The sequence below is a fragment of the Dipodomys spectabilis genome, unplaced genomic scaffold (assembly GCF_019054845.1).
Source record: "Dipodomys spectabilis isolate Male_0828 unplaced genomic scaffold, ASM1905484v1 ptg000231l, whole genome shotgun sequence".
NCBI lineage: Eukaryota > Metazoa > Chordata > Mammalia > Rodentia > Heteromyidae > Dipodomys > Dipodomys spectabilis.
Window position 1 is genome coordinate 1,159,928 of NW_024870908.1, and position 16,265 is coordinate 1,176,192.

Below are 16,265 nucleotides of genomic sequence, written 5' to 3' on the forward strand. Positions count from 1 at the left end.
TGTGGTGCTGAGACTCGAACCCAGGACCTCATGCATGCAAGGCAAGCACTCTACCAGTGAGCCACCTTTCTAGCCCCTTTTTTTAAGTCAGTATCTCACTATATAGCCCAGGCTAGCTTTAGACACTTTAGTTATCCTACCTCAGCTTCCCATATGCTGGGAACGAGTGTGCGCTATCACACCCAACAAGACAATTTTTTTTTTTTTTTGTCGGTCATGGGGCTTGAACTCTGGGCCTGGGCGCTGTCCCTCAGCTCTTCAGCTCAAGGTGAGCGCTCTACCACTTGAGCTACACCACCACTTCCGGTTTTCTAGTGGTTTATTGGAGATAGGAGTCTCACGGTCTTTCCTGCCCGGGCTGGCTTTGAACCGCGATTCTCAGATCTCAGCCTCCTGAGTAGCTAGGATTACAGGCGTGAGCCACCGTCGCCTGGCAACAAGACAATTTTTTTAGTGGTATTAGGAATCAAACCTGTGGCTGTGTACCTACTAGTATAAGAGCTCTACCATTGGGCTGGGAAGGTGGCTCAGTGGTAGAGCGCTTGCCTTGCATGCCTGAGGCCCTGGGTTCGATTCCTCAGCACCACATAAGCAAAAAAGAAAAAAGCTAGAAGTGGCGCTGTGGCTCAAGTGGTAGAGTGCTAGCCTTGAGCTGAAGAGCTAAGGGACAGCGGCCAGGCCTAGAGTTCAGGCCCCACGACCAGACCCCAAAAAAAACCAAAACTCTACCATTGAGCTACATCCTGAGCCCTAGTGCATTTTTAAAAATCCTAAGTTCTATTGGTTGGTAATAGAGGAGTTAGTGACAAGCACATGCAAAATAAGTGCCAGATGACTGAAGACTGACATCTTGCTCAGTTACAGTTACGGCTGGGTGGATGCTTGCTCAGAATAAGGAACTGCCATTTGCCTCATTGGGACTTTTTTGGCAGTGTTAGAGTTTGAGTCTTCAGCTCACTGGACAAGCACTCTGCTTTAGTTCAGTTTTTAGGTAGGGTCTTGTAGTTTTGTCCCAGCCAACCTTAGACGGTCCTCTTACCTCACACTCCTGCACGGCTGAGATTGCAGGTGTGTATCACTGAGACCAGCTTCATTTTTTGAGATAGTGTCTCACTTTTTTTTTTTTTTTTTGGCCTGGGCTGGTCCCAGTAACTGTGGTCCTCCCATTTCACTTCCTGTGTAGCTATAAAGAAGCTGTCTCCTGAATTTCTGAATCCATCAGGATTCTCATCTTGGAGTAGCTTTGCCATTTCTTTCCCCTGAGCCCTTGGACACTGCCAGGTCTCTGGCAGTGGCAATCGGATGGTGCTCAGGCTGCGTGCCTGGCATGCGTCCCCCACGCTGTGCCTTGTAGATGATAGCAGTTACTCTGCCGCAGAGTAACTTCTTCAATTAATGTGTCCATACTGGACTCTCTTAGACTCTAGTTGCCGGACTCACATCAAATAAGCCAGCAGACAAACTCCGTGCCCTGCCTCTCTGGTTGTCTTTACAATACTTGGGACTGGATGGCATCGTGGAGAGGATAAAGCACGCTTGCCAGCTGGTGAGTAGACACCTCGGCAGTGACCACGGTTTCCGTCTCTGCCCCTGTCCACTGCTCACCCCCTGACTACCATCTCATAACCAACTGGCTGCTCACCCCCTGACTACCACCTCATAACCAACTGGCAGCTCACCCCCTGACTACCACCTCATAACCAACTGGCTGCTCACCCCCTGACTACCGCCTCATAACCAACTGGCTGCTCACCCCCTGACTACCGCCTCATAACCAACTGGCTGCTCACCCCCTGACTACCACCTCATAACCAACTGGCTGCTCACCCCCTGACTACCACCTCATAACCAACTGGCTGCTCATCCCCTCGCCTTACCGCCTCATAACCAAGTGGCTGAAGGGCCTTCGGCTGTTCTTGTTTCTTGTTGCATGCTCTGGAAGAGGTTGCTGACACCCAGCATTATGTTTGAGTAAAACCAGAATAAAGGGAATACTGCTGTTAGCCAGGGTTGAGAAGTTAAGATGGTTTTCAGAGAGGGGAGGAGGCAAAAAGGGGGGGAAATATTATTTATTTTTATTTTTTGGCTGCACTGGGGTTTTGATCTTAGGGCCTGTTTACGAGACAAGTGCTCTACCACTTGAACTGGGCCCAACCATTTTTTGTTCCAGATATTTTCCAGATCAGGCCTCAGACTTTTTACCTGGTTGGACTTGTATGGCAGTCTTTCTGCCTGTGCTTCCCAAATAGCTGGGAGGCTAGGCATGTAACCACCACACCTGGTTTGCTCTTTAAGAGGGAGTCTTGTCAGCTTTTGTTTGGGCTAACCTTGAACCTGGATCCTCCTTTCTGTACCTCTCACATAGCTGGAATTACCGCTGTGTGGCTTGTTCCTTTCTTTCCATCCATATTTGTATGTGTTTTTGTGTGTGTTGGGTGGGTGGTTATTTGTGTGGCGCTGGTTTTGAACTTGGGTCCACATCCTTGCTAAGCTGCCACTATCCAGCACATGCCATCATGCCCTTATTAGTTGAAATAAGGTCTTGCTAACATTTTGTTAGGCCGGCCTTGGACCTCTAGCCTCCCAGTCTCTGCCTCCCAAATAGCTAAACATGAGCCACTATAGCCCCCCCACTCCCTCCCTCCCTCCGTTTTTTGAGATAGGACCTCCAAACTGACCGTGAACTCTTGATCTTTCTGACTCAGTATGCCCGGTGCTGCTATTAGAGGCATGTTACACCATGCCCAGTTTGGCCTGGATTTGTGACACACTGGCTTGGGTTCCTAAATTGGAGGTTTCTGGGCATCTAAGTCTAGTTCTCCTTGTATTCAGGGTATTCTATTTGTGAGAAATGTATAATAATCCTGTAGCATATTAATCTGTTGGGTACTGTAACAAAATGCCTTAGAATGAGTAATTCCAGGGCCAGTATACTCAGTGCCTGGGAGAGAGGGTTTGTTGCTCGCACACGCACTAGCAAGAGCAGGCTCATTTGGGCTGTTTTGGTTTTGTTTTTTGTTTTGGGCTGGTTTTATAAGCGCACTCTGATCCCACCACGAAGGCTCCTTGCTCTGGCCCCAGCCACTTCCCCTGCCTCTCTCTCACTGTGCCGTGGAGATTGGGTTCCAGCAGTCAAACCACAGCTTTTAGAAAGCATGATGTTACCTTTATGCAGTGCAGGAGCTGAGCTTGCCTAAACTAAGTATCCTTTTGTCCTGTGTCCCCTCTCAACCCTGCCTCTGTTGTCTACCCTGCCAGGTAGCAATAAGTCACTAAAGAAATTACTTAGGACTGGGCACTGGTAGCTCATGCCTGTAATCCTAGCTACTCAGGAGGCTGAGATCTAAGAATCACGGTTCAAAGCCAGCCCAGGCAGGAAAGTCCGTGAGGCTCTCTTCTCCAGTAAACCACCAGAAAACCAGAAGTGGTACTGTGACTCAAGTGGTAGAGCACTCACCTTGAGCTGAAGAGCTGAGGGACAGTGCCTAGGCCTGGTGTTCAAGCCCTGTGACTGACCAAAATCAAAAAAAGTTACTTAGGGCACCATCTGATCACCACCTAAGTTCTGCATTCAGTCTCGCTTTAAATATGTTTTTGGGCTAAGGTGGTAATCAGTGGCAAAACATCTTTAGTGTATGCAAAGCTCCAAGATCAATCTCAGCACCTCAAAAAATATTAAAATTTAAAATGTGGGTGTGTGTTTTTTGGGAACTGGCACTTCCTAAGTGTCATACACACACACATACACATGGATATGTATAATAGATATTCTACGTAGTTATACAAAGGGGTTTCAGTTTGACATGTCAGTTTGAGTATAAGACATCTTGGTCAATGTCACCCTTTCCAATTTTTATATTTAAATAATCACTTTCCTATTTTTCCACCAGTAGCCCTCATTCACAAGTTCTTTTTTACATTAAAGAATGAAGATCTGTGTTTACAAAAGCACAGTATGTATATTTTTTAAATACCCTCTTTATGCTACTAGCTCATATCTTGATTGGTTCTTGGCTGAGAGAAGCTTCTATTGCTGTAGTAACTTCATCAGCTTGGGGAGGGTTTGGGTACCCCAGGGACAGCTTTCAATTCCCCTGGGCCAGAGGAGTGCAAGAAAATACTGATGACATTCACTGTGATGCCCTGGAGGCCACCTCAGCCCTGGCCTCCTCCGACGCTAACTCCTCGCTCAACTGCTAGGACGTCACAGTCCATGCTGCGCCATCCATTCCCCCTTCCTCATCCTCTTCCTCCTCGCCTCCCTGGAGGAGGAGGAGGTGGGTGGCAGTTAGCATTTTGTTGGTGCCCGTCACTATGAAGCACAGTGTGTGTTGTGTTACTTGGTCCCACAACTTCACCGGACAGAAGTTCCTCTGCCAACGGCACATGAAGAAGAGGTTTCCTGGGGGCTCTGTGTGTGCTGCTGTGGAGGTAGCCCGACACCATGAGGAGGTGATGGTTCTGGGCATACCAGTGCTGAGGGAACCGGGAGATGTGCGGGACTGATGAGGACAGTGGCCATGGCACACATCACACGGTGTGCGTCACTGAGCACCACTCGGGACTCTTCAGGACACATCCTGCCATCCCTTTTTACAGTCGAGAGAACTTGGTCAAGATCATAGCTAGAAATGACAGGTCGGGAAGCTTAGCCGGGTGCCACGCGCTGCTCTCATAGTTACGGTCTCCCCTCCTGCTCCAGTGCTCAGCTGCCCTGCGCCTACCTTCTCCCTCAGCAGCTTTCTCGCAAATAACATCAGTGACTCCCATTGCTAATAGGACACTTACAAATATCTCATTACTAACAGTTTCTTGAGCCCTGTACCTTTTGTTTTGGGAGATACTGAGTCGGGTTTGAAGTCAGGACCTCGTACATGTAATTGAAAGACTGAAGCGTATTTGCAGCTTTGAATTGCAGAAGCTGACATCCAGACTTAGAATGATCAAGCTACAGATACTTGAGGCCTATGTTTGAAGTGCTGTGAAGACCCTCATACTATACCTATTGTGTTAATCTAATGAAATCACACACATTGTGTTTTGTCATTTGCAGAGTCAGAGATTACAGGAAAGTTTGAAGAAAGTGGACCACATCAAAGTCTTGGTATGGTATCTAATTTTCTGTTTTTGAAATAACTTTCTTTTAGCTTCAGTTACAGAATGGTTTTCCCCAGATGCGCTACACCTCACTGGAGTAGCTCCAATAAAAGCATTCTTTGGGATAAAATGATACCATACAATTATTTAAATTCCTATAGCTTTCATAGAATCCATTTATCCTGCTAAAATTTAGTATTCTCAATAGGCGTTGGTGGCCTAGACATGAAACCTGACTGCCTGTGTGATGGAGACTGGGAAGATCAAGGTTCCAGACCAGCATAGGAACAGACAAAAACAAAAAGCAAAAAAACCCTGAGATTCCTTCTCAGCAGAAGAAACTGGATGTGGTGGCATGCGTCTGTCATCCTAACTATGACAAGGAGCTTAAAATAGGCAGATGACAATCTAAGTACAAGCCAGGCAGAAAGCAAGACCCCATCTCAAAATAACCAGTGCAAAAAGGGCGGGAGCATGGCTCAGTGGTAGAGCACCTGCCTAGCACATGTGTGACCCCAAGTTCAAACCTACTACTGCCAGAGGAAACAACTTCCTAGATTCCGCAGAGAGCTTACTCAGCACAGCTTCACCTGCCAGCCATTACTCCTTGTCACACGGAAAGGTGTGCAATCCAGAAGTGTTGAGCTATTTTTTCTGAAACCTGCTGGGGGGGGGGGGGGGAGGGCGAGGGGATGAGGAGGCAGGTGGCCCTGCCCTTGTCGTTCTGGGTAAGAACTTGAGACACTCGGGAATGGGGACTTAGTAGTGCCAGCAACAGCTGTGAGTGCCCATGTGGGTTTGTTTTCTCTGTATTTTAGAATTTCAGGAAATCCACAGGTTAGGTTTTGATTTCCATATGATCATTCAGTGTTTCAGAGTACAGTGTAACGTTGAGTTTATTGCAGATTCTGCTTAGCGCACATTTAGGTTTCAGGGCTACTCCACGTCGCCTTCTGACTAGGACTTTGGAGCCAGGTGGCCCAGATTCTAGCTGGGAGAAGCTGGGAAGAGTGGGTCGTTGGAGCAGCAGGGGCATGATTGTGAGTCAGGAGACCCGCATTCTGCTCTCAGCAGTGTCACGGGGTGATCCTGTGACACTGAGTCATTTTTAACTTCCCAAGGCTGCTGGCTCAGCTGTCACATAGAAGGGCGGCAGATGCATAGACTGGGGGCACAGGGACCCAGGGGGGCCAAGGTGAGCGCGCTGCTGGCACTCAAGGCAGAGCCAGACTGCGCTCCTCCCTCCCCACCTACCTCATGAAGCCCACTGGACTCTTCTGCTCGTCCTCTCTCCCCCATCCCTCACCTCCAAGTAGCAGAGCTTGATGGTGCTGGTTACTCAGTTACTCAGTTCTGTTTTTCGCAGTACCCAGGGCTTTGTGCATGGTAGGCAGATGCTCTTCTGGAGTTCGATCCCCTTGGTTCTTTTTGAGGAGGGTCTTACTATGCAGCCAGGGCTGGTCTTGAACTTGAGTAGCTTCTGCCTCTACTTCCCGATGTGAGGATTACAGGTGTGCACCACCATTCCTGGCAATCACCAGTTCTTTCAGAGTATTTTATGTAAAAAAGGCCAGACCTGGGCTGGGAAGATGGCTCAGTGGTAAAGCGCTTGCCTTGCATGCATGAGGCCCTGGGTTCGATTCCTCAGTACCACATAAAGCAAAATGAAAAAAAAAAGCCGGAAGTGGCGCTGTGGCTCAAGTGGTAGAGTGTTAGCCTTGAGCTGAAGAGCTGAGGGACAGCGCCCAGGCCCAGAGTTCAGGCCCCACGACCGGACCCAAAAAAAAAAAAAAAAAAAAAAAAAAGGCCAGACCTAGCCCAGGCATAAACCTGAGCTCCATGCCTTCTTCTGGTGGCAAACTACGTGGGCAACGCTGCAGCGACTGCTTATGCAATGCATACTAGTGAACACGGCTGTCTGGTCCTGAGATTTTTTTTTCACACGCCATTCCTTTGACCCTCAAAAAGTCTTCATTCTGCTTCCTCCTTCCCAGCTCCCAGTGCAGAGCCCTCCTGTTCAGCAGCGGCTTCCTAGATAGCCTTCCCTGCCTTCCTCCCCTGCTCAGGCTTTCCGGTTGAAGCCAGCTCACCATGGTCCCTCCTGGGGTCAGTAGCACCCACGCTGGCCACGCTGCGCTGCGGCCTGGTTGGTCTGGCTGCCTGTCTTCCTTCTCTGTCGTCCCTTATTCTGGGCTCTGCTTTTACTTGAGCCCTGCCTGCAGTAGTCTGAATGTTCTGCCGTTCCTATACTTAATCTAGTATTTCAGCTAGTTCGTAGAATTGATAAATCTCTGTCTACCATGTGTTTCTTACACACACGGGCCTTTGAGACCAGAGGTCCCAGAGAGAAGGAACATACTTAGGAGTCTGGCTCGTAGCTCATGCCTCAGTGGGGATGGCTGGCTTGTCACCTTTTTTTTGTCCCCACTTGCCCATTGGGCTTTCTCCAGTATACTTAAATATTAAGCTCTTGTTCCTTTAAAGGCAGTAATAGTTTTATTTCTGTGGCCATTAAGCAGTGTTTAAATGGCATTTCCATATGGAATCTAGCTCCTCGGGTGGCTGACGGGGTTGGAATCCCCTGAGAGGAAGGGCTTTAGGACTGGCCACCCTCGGATGCTCTGAGAGGACCTGTCCTCTTGCCTTGAGTATCTTCACTCAGGCTATGACACTGCTGTCGTTGAATGACAGAGACCTGCATCCCGCAGAAGTACCACAGAGCCTGCCCGGGGGCATCGCTGCCCAGCGTATGCCTGCACACCAGGGCGGAGCTGATGGCCACTGGATGTGTGCACTAGTGCATGCTAGCACAGGACAGAGCGTTCTCATGTCATGAGGTTATGCCTAGTGGCGAGGTAGTGTGTGATGTCTCTTAGTTCCTGACACAAGTACTGAGCAGGTACAGTTGAGATTGCATACCAGTGCACCAGGGCCCTCTTGCAGCAGGGTCACTTACTTCCAAACATTTTGCCAGACCGTTGCTCTCTGCTGCTCTAGCAGCTGAACCTGAAGAGCCCTTGAGTGATCTGGTAGGGGCGGGCACCACTCTGCCCATTTCCAAACTGGTTCACTGGGCACGTACCAACACCAGGCTTCTGTTTGTGCAGGTGGAAGATGAGCTCAGCTCTCCAGTAGTCGTGTTCAGGTTTTTCCAGGAATTGCCAGGCTCAGGTAGGTGATTTTGGAAAAAGGGTTCTTTGGTGTCCGTGTCTACCATTTGATACCATTTGAATAGTACAATATAATTCATCTTTGATGTTCTTGAGTTGATGTACTTTGAAGGCAGGCAGTGTTTGAAGGCATGCGTGCATCCTGTGGGGTGGGGGTCTCCTGTGCGGAGGATCAGTGAGGCAGGAGGGGCTGGCACGGGTGGTGCGGGCCAGCGTTGATGCTGGCACCAGTACAAGAAAAGGAAGGAAGATCAGATAGTGCGAGAGGTTTTTGCTCAGATCTTCCTTTGAACGCCAGTCCTGCATGCCTTCATGTTTGCTCTAGTTTCCAGCTCCCAAATGCCAGCGGCGGCGGCTGGGCTTGAGATATGTGGGCCTTAGTGCCCAGAGATGTAGATTCAGGAGCATGGAGCCTGGGAATAAAGTGTCACCAACCAGATGACCACAGTCCCCACGCAGATGACCTCTGACCCCACATTCAACACTGCCTGTCGCATCCCTCGTGCACTTGGCAGTGGGTGAACTTGTAATGAAGGCAGCCATCCCCTCACAACCCACCCAGAGACCTCGTCCGCATCCTCCCACTTGCAGCTCCGCTCGCCAGCTTCACGCACGGGCCTCACACCCTGCAGGAGGCTGGCTCCCGCTGCCGGTCCACAGCCGCCCCAGACCATGGGAGAACGAGTGCAGTGGCTCACAGGAACGTCTCCTGCCCAGCTGAAGGGGCCATATTGGAGCCCCGACTCCCTTCTAGAAGGCAGCAGCAAAGTGGGTTTTCTGGTCAGTTTGCTCAGCTAGGGTGAGCCCCAAGATGACAGAAACCTCGTCTGCCTTGGTCTGGCATGAGGAGGAAGCCAGGCCCACGGTAAGGAAGGAGTCAGTGCCGTGGTGCTCGGGCCCTGCTGGCCGGTAGCTCACAGGAAGCAGACCTGTTGTTAAGGGAATGAAGAATTGTGTGTTGGAGAATGCATTGGGTTAGAGTTGGTGAGACGCTGACCGGCTCAGACACCCTGGGCTGTTAGGAGAATAGGAGGCTGTTGCCTGGGGGCCCCCAGGGGGATCTAAGTGAATCAGAGTTGGATTATTTAACCCTTCTGTGTTTGGCTTCAGATCCGGGGCTTAAGGCTGTCCCAGCACCCAACATGGCCCCTTCGGCAGCCGGCCGGGAGAGGCACTCGTGTGACGCGCTGAGCCGCTGGGTAAGGACGGCGGGGTCTCCTGCTCCCTCCACCGCCTCGCTCCCGGGTGATGGGTGGCCGTGGGTATGGGTAGAATCAGCTCGAGGTGGGGGCCCCTGGCGAGGCTCTGGCCTCGTTTGGGGCGCCAGTCTGAATGGGCTCCTGAAGTCGCCTCTGGCAGTGCCGCAGTTTGCTCAGCCGCCTGTGTCCCTGCCGCCACCATGTCCGGCCGCCATGCCGCAGACATCCTGCAGCCTCGCGAGCATCAGCCGGACGTGGTGTCGGTACCACTGTGGCCCGCACGGAAGTGTGGCAGAGCACTGCATTTGGGCAGCGTTGGGGGCGCTGACGTAGCATCTCAAGTTCAAGCTTAAGAGTGTCCTGAACAATGTGGCCCAGGGCCTTGCTGCATTGTAGTTCGTCCAGAGCAGTGATTGTAGCCACATGGCTGAGCGCTTGGCGCGGTGGGGCCTGCAGGGCTTGCCAGTGTGCCACACCAGCGACACAAGCATCAGTTTGGAAATACTCCAAGTGTATAAGTGGCTTGCCCGCGTCTCACACACTTCGCTACGCAGGGGCTGACAGGAGGGAGGCCGCTGGCTCCAGCAGTGGCTGTGGCCAGGGTAGAGTGGGCAAGGCATGGGCGGGCGGGGGTCGCTGGAGCTGAGCACTTCCCTGCAGCTGGGAGAGCAGCTGAAACAGCTGGTGCCCGCCAGTGGCCTCACCGTCATGGATCTGGAGGCCGAGGGCGTGTGTGTGCGGTTCAGCCCCTTGACGACAGCAGCAGGTAAGCACTGGGGTCCCCCCTCCTCTTTGTTTTTCCCGGGGAGAACTGGCCATGTCCACTGGAGCCCAGGCCGGGGGGTGACGGGCCTCACTCCACCTAGCTCTGTCCTCTCTGGGACTAAGTTTAGGCAGATCAGTACTGCAGTGTAACTTCTCCACAGTGAGGCTCCTGGGTCACTGGGTTCCTGCCATGACCCAGCACTCTGGGTTTTCCGTCCCCGCACATGGCACTTTCCCCAGTGGAGTTTTCAAACCTAGCTGCGGCTGCCAGCCATCTGACATTTGGTGCCAGGGTGCAGGATGAAGCTGGCATCTGTTCTCTGAAGGCAAAGCACCATGCTCTGACGCGGGGAAGATGAAGAGATCGCGGGGCGGGGCCGGGCAGAGTTTTACTCTCACCATGCCTCAGTAGTTTTTTTAAGCTTCAGCAAGGAAATGGGGTTAAAGTCGGGAGAAACGGGGATAGAATAAACATTTCCTGGTTCCCTTGCAGCAGCTTGGAGGTAAGGACCCTGCCTGTAGTTTTCACAGCCCCCGGGGGTTCTCACAGGCCTGAAACGGTGGGCTTTGGTGAGAGGAAGCCTTCTCAGCCACGCTGCGACCTTGAGCAGGACTCATGAGCCCCAGGCTGCTTCCCCGATCCCTTCTGCCACTGGCGGAAAGACTAATGTGTACAGATTTCATGGTGTCCTTAAATGTCTTTTTTTCGTTGTGGTGTACTCCTGTAATCCTAGCACTAGTGAGGCTAAGACAGGACCTTGAGTTTGAGTCAGCCTGAGCTACCTAGGGAGACTTTGTTGTAAAAAAACTGAAAAAAGAAAGAAATCTGTTTTTTTCTTTTTTTTTTCCTTGGTCGGTCGTGGGGCTTGAAATCTGGGCCTGGGCGCTGTCCCTCAGCTCTTCAGCTCAAGGCTAGCGCTCTACCACTTGAGCCGCAGCACCACTGTGGTTCATTGGAGATAAGAGTTGCACGGACTTTCCTGCCCGGGCTGGCTTTGAACCATGATCCTCAGATCTCAGCCTCCTGAGTAGCTAGGATGACAGGCGTGAGCCACCGGCGCCCAGCTGGTTTTGCTTTTTGTGAGATGACTTAAAACATTTTTAGAAAACATTTTATTCTTTTTCTAAGGCGTCTTTCAACACTTGTTAGAAAGGTTGTTTTTTTTTCTCAAACATATCCAAGTTGGGACATGCAGGCATTTGTCCTGCAAAGACACCACAGAGCGGCAGTGTCAGGGGAGAGCAGCGGTGCACCCTCAGCCCAGAGGTTATTCCAAACACCAGCCAGCGCCACACTCCTCACGCTGTCTTAGAGATGCTGGGCTCCTTCTTAACCTGTGATAGGATTCTTCATGTCAGAAGAACCGGATTTCTCAGAGCATTTCATTGGCCATTAGAACTACAGCAGCCTCCACTGTGGTTCGGTCTTCCACAGTGGGGTGGAGCGCCCCAGTTCCCAGCCTCTCCCTAAGCCATCCTCATCATTCTTTGTGGGTTTACAGCATTAGGAACTCGAGGAGAGGACGTGGACCAGCTGGTCACCTGCATCGAGAGCAAGCTGCCGGTGCTGACGTGCACGCTGCAGCTGCGGGAGGAGTTCAAGCAGGAAGTGGAGGCTACCGCAGGCCTCCTCCATGTTGATGACCCCAACTGGCCCGGGATAGGGGTTGTCAGGTAATGGCGTGCATAGCAGTCCAGAACGCTGGAGTCGTAGAGCCGTCTGTGCAGGATTCAGTAGACATCTGGCCATTTAGAGGCCGGGGGGGGGGGGGGGGGGCAGGCAAGCCGAGCCAGGCCCAGTGAGGCAGCCCTGGTGTGTGCGTGTGCACACGGTGCCACACACAAGACAGTCCTGAAAGTTTTCCATCCAGACACCATCCCTAGGGGCTCCCTTGCCCTTGCTTCCTGAGCTCCTGATCTCCCAGATTGAAGTACTGATGCTTGATGCTGTTTCAGGTATGAACACGCGAATGATGATAAGAGCAGTTTGAAGTCAGATCCGGAGGGGGATAAAATCCACGCTGGACTCCTGAAAAAGTTAAATGAATTGGAATCTGACCTTACATTTAAAATGGGTAATTACGCTTACAAGTCCACTTGCACCCCTGAAAGGGCCGCTTGCTCTCCAGAGCCGGGGCTTTACATGCAGGGGAGAGTGTGGCTCTCCTCGGCCACCCGCGCCCCCTGCTGCACGTGCCACACGCGCCCTCCCCAAGTGCTGTGGTCGCCCTGGGGATGGAGGACGTGGGGCCACGCTCACCCGTGTCCTCCCGCAGGCCCCGAGTACAGAAGCATGAAGAGCTGCATTTACATCGGGATGGCGAGCGACGACGTAGACGTGTCCGAGCTTGTGGAAACCATCGCCGTCACAGCCCGGGAGATTGAGGAAAACTCACGGGTGTGTGAGGCCTGTCAGTATTTCTGCCTGGCCGGCTAGCAAGGCAGATGCTATCCTCAGAAGCGTCTGCTCCTTTCAGCCTTTCCCTGGCAGTGTCCCTGATTCCTGGTGCGCTCAGTGACGTCACTGAGGGGCCTGTGCTGCGTCCAGGGCTCTTCCTCAAAGGAGCTGGGTCCTTGGGGGGGGGGGGGGGGGGGGGGCTGGGTCCTGAGGACCAGCTTCCTACTGGAAATGCGCTTGCTTGTTGGCAGGATAGCGTGGACATCTCCAAACCAAAGGTGTGTGTGAGAGGTGACACACGTGACTCGGTGGGGTGGGTGGGAAGAGAAGGAAGCTGAGGAACAGCTGTCCCCCCGGGGGCGGAAGTCCTCAAACTAGACCGCCGTTGCTGCCTCTTTGCTCACCATGGAGAAGATCGTTGTTACCCTCAGTGAGGCCACTGTACGGCTGCCCGGGCCTCTACGCGCCTTCCCTTGACCCTGGCATTTCAATACAGAATCCTGTTTACTGACCGCTTTGAACAGCATCTCTAGTGCTGTTAACAGTTTTCTAGGCCACAGTCAAGAAGCTTGGACAAATAACACCTTTCTTACTTCCCACAGCTTCTGGAAAACATGACAGAAGTTGTTCGGAAAGGAATTCAGGAAGCTCAGGTTCAGCTGCAGAAGGCCAACGAGGAGCGGCTTCTGGAGGAGGTGAGGCGGCGCTGGGCATGAGCCGCCGGGAGGGGCCCTGCGCGGCGCGGGGTCCACAGCGAACGCTTGTCTTGCAGGGAGTGCTGCGGCAGATCCCTGTAGTAGGATCCGTGCTGAACTGGTTTTCTCCAGTCCAAACTTCACAAAAGGGAAGAACTTTTAACCTAACTGCAGGTAGGGCTGAAAGTGTGCTGGCCTCACTCCCTTCACCCTTGTCCTTACAGCTCCTCTGTCTCTGGGTCCTCTGGAAGGAACCCCAGATGGTGTCCATCTGGGGCTTGGGGCCGTGTGACTCTTCCTTGAGGTCCTCATGAGTGTTCTGCGTGGCCAAGTGCCGCGCTGGGGAGGGCACAGCCAACAAGGGGACGATTTCCAGTTGCTGGAATGTGGAAAAGATGCAGAAGTTCCACGAGGGAAACGGTCCCCAAACCTCAGGTCCCTTCCTTACTCCTTCCCCAGGGAATGATGGCTGCATTTGAGTTTTCAGTGTGCCAGGTCTCAGCCTCCAGCAGAGGCGTGTGTTCCTCGTTGCTCCAGGCCACCCTCCGTCAGCCCGGGGCCCCATCCCCTGCGGGCCCCCCCCCCAGCCTGGCTGAGGAGGTGGATGCAGGGCAGCTCTGTCCAGCTCCTGGCAGGCTCAGCAATGCCCAGCTCCCCACTGGTGGGTGGGCAAGCTGAATGCATCTCCCAGGGCACTCAACCCTGTGCCAGGAGTCTGTGCCCATGCCTCTCTTTCCCCATCAGGCTCCTTGGAGTCCACAGAACACACGTATGTCTACAAGGTACAGGGGACGGGAGTGACGCCGCCCCCGACCCCCTCGGGAGCTCGCGGCAAACCCAGACTTCCAGGTATGTGACTCCCCGGCCTCGTTCATGACTATTATCCTGCAGCCCGCAGAACAGTCCCCCCCCCCCCCCCACTGCTCCTGCCTTTCTCCTCCTGATTCTTCACCTGAAGTCCTGTTTCTCTTCACTGCAGCCTAGCCATCATTGGCCTTGCAAACAGCCACTCATTCTTCTTGAGATTTAATCCCGATGTAGTGCCTCAGTGGCGCCCTGGGGCAGGTTAGGGTCTGGAGACAGGCTGCCTGAGGCCGTGGCCAGGCTTGCGAGTGCTCGTCTACAAGCTGCCTGGCCGGGGATCTATGCATTAAAGCTTGTGACTGCAGAGGCCTGCAGCGCGTCCCTGCGGCTCGGCGCCATCCATCCCGTCTCTCCTAGGCCACAAGCCCTTCAGGAGATCCGTGCGAGGCTCCGACACCGTGAGTGACACCAGCTCCGTCAGCCACATTGAAGACTTGGAGAAGATGGAACACCTGGCCGGTGGGTCGGAGCACAGTGGCCTAGAGTCCCCCAGTCCCGAGCAGCCCCCCGAGGCCCCCACGCCTCAGGCCAGCCCCACCGAAGCCCTCCAGAACAAGGCCCAGCACCCCGAAGATGACCACCTGCAGGTAGAAGAGCTGGAGAGCTTGAGATAAGAGTTGAGTGGAGGTGTGAGGCTGCGCTGACCATGTTACTCTGAAAGCGTGCACCGGCCCGTGTGCCCATGATAAAGTTCCTGTTGTTTGTGCAGAACCTGGACTTTTGCACAAATATATGCCTGAAAGCCAGGCTTTCTTGGAAGGAAGTCATTCATTGTATGCCTAACAGCTGCTTCCGCCCTGCCCAGCTGTACAGCACCAACCATTCCCCTACAGAACACTAGTCACAGAAGAGAACAGGGAATTTCAGGTGCCCGCCACTTGAAACGCTTGCTCTCATCTCTCTAAATGTAAAGATTAGGTTGCACAGACTTATTGCCAGGACTTGGGGTTCCCGCAGTGTGCGGGTGACAGCGTTCCTTGCCTGTCTTAGCGGAGCCGCAGGAGACACAGCCCTGGTTGGCTTGAAAGAGTGGGTTTCTCCTGGGACCCTAAGGAAGGACATGGCAGCCTGCTGTCCCCACTGCTGCTTTCCTGGAGGCTGAGGAAGGTCTGTGTCCGTGTGCACGCTCCATGTGCAGCAGGACCTTTCCTCCCTTTTATACTATTTGTAAACAGACCCGAGGACTCATCTGTTCAGATTAATTGTAAAGTCTCTTCTTGACCATATATCTGTATATTTTGAAATACTGGTAGCTTTTAAATCGGTGCCCTCCTGCACCGCTCACTTCTGTTCATCTGAAAGACTGGCGGAGGCTCCCCGACACGGAGCTGACACTAACGTGCTGCGTGCGCACTGCTCCCTGGAGGCCCTACTCAGGTCAGGAGCCTGCAGCCCCTCCGCCCGGCTCGCGCCCCGGAGGACGCTTGTCACCCTGCGGTCTCTTCCCCAACATGGCATCGCCTCCTGTAGCTGAAGATGCGGCCGAGAGGGTAGGAATTCACACTGGTTTGTGGACTGTTGTGTTGGAAGCCTTAGTTACACCACATTAAGCCTCTAATTACTCTGATCTGAAGTGATTTTTGACATTTGCCACTTGTCAAGACGCAATTTTCTTTTTTTTTTGGTGCAGATGATTAAACAGTCTTCCCTGTTTATTTGGTCAATGAAGTCTAACAGATAACATGGGGAAGGGTAAATTACCACCTTTAATGAGATTTTTAAGTGTTTTTATATATTTGGAATTGTTAAGTTTTGCCGAAACAAAATTTCCCCCTTGAGATACTATTTGAATGTTGGTTTCAATAAAGGTTCTTGGAATTGTTACGGGTGAACTCAGTTTAGAAACCTTACTGTTTATCAGGCACAGTAACATTTTTAGAAACAGAAAACGTTTCTAAAAACAGAATGTGCATAATCACTACAATTTGAGCATTTTACTAGTAGACTGCACAGCTTGGCCTCCCAGCGCGGTGAGATGAAGCTTCGGGAACACGTGGGGGCTGCAGCTGTGTAATGCGCAAGCTGTTCAGTAGTTGGATTGCATTTCCCGTGCTTCTCAGCGGCAGCGCTTCCTGTC

The 16,265-nt window shown here is 52.4% G+C and overlaps 1 protein-coding gene across 1 annotated transcript in view; it reads left to right on the forward strand.

Moving 5' to 3' along the window:
* The window catches only part of Pdxdc1 (pyridoxal dependent decarboxylase domain containing 1), a 42,687-nt gene extending 26,675 nt beyond the window's left edge, over positions 1-16,012 (forward strand). Inside the window, exons 12-23 of the mRNA XM_042698161.1 lie at positions 1,421-1,546; positions 5,054-5,104; positions 8,205-8,268; positions 9,378-9,466; positions 10,127-10,232; positions 11,734-11,905; positions 12,188-12,306; positions 12,508-12,629; positions 13,232-13,324; positions 13,402-13,498; positions 14,069-14,173; positions 14,546-16,012. Coding sequence (XP_042554095.1) covers positions 1,421-1,546; positions 5,054-5,104; positions 8,205-8,268; positions 9,378-9,466; positions 10,127-10,232; positions 11,734-11,905; positions 12,188-12,306; positions 12,508-12,629; positions 13,232-13,324; positions 13,402-13,498; positions 14,069-14,173; positions 14,546-14,802 — 1,401 coding nt within the window. The 3' untranslated portion in view covers positions 14,803-16,012. The remainder of the gene's footprint in view (positions 1-1,420; positions 1,547-5,053; positions 5,105-8,204; positions 8,269-9,377; positions 9,467-10,126; positions 10,233-11,733; positions 11,906-12,187; positions 12,307-12,507; positions 12,630-13,231; positions 13,325-13,401; positions 13,499-14,068; positions 14,174-14,545) is intronic.
* The last annotated feature ends 253 nt before the right edge of the window (positions 16,013-16,265 follow it).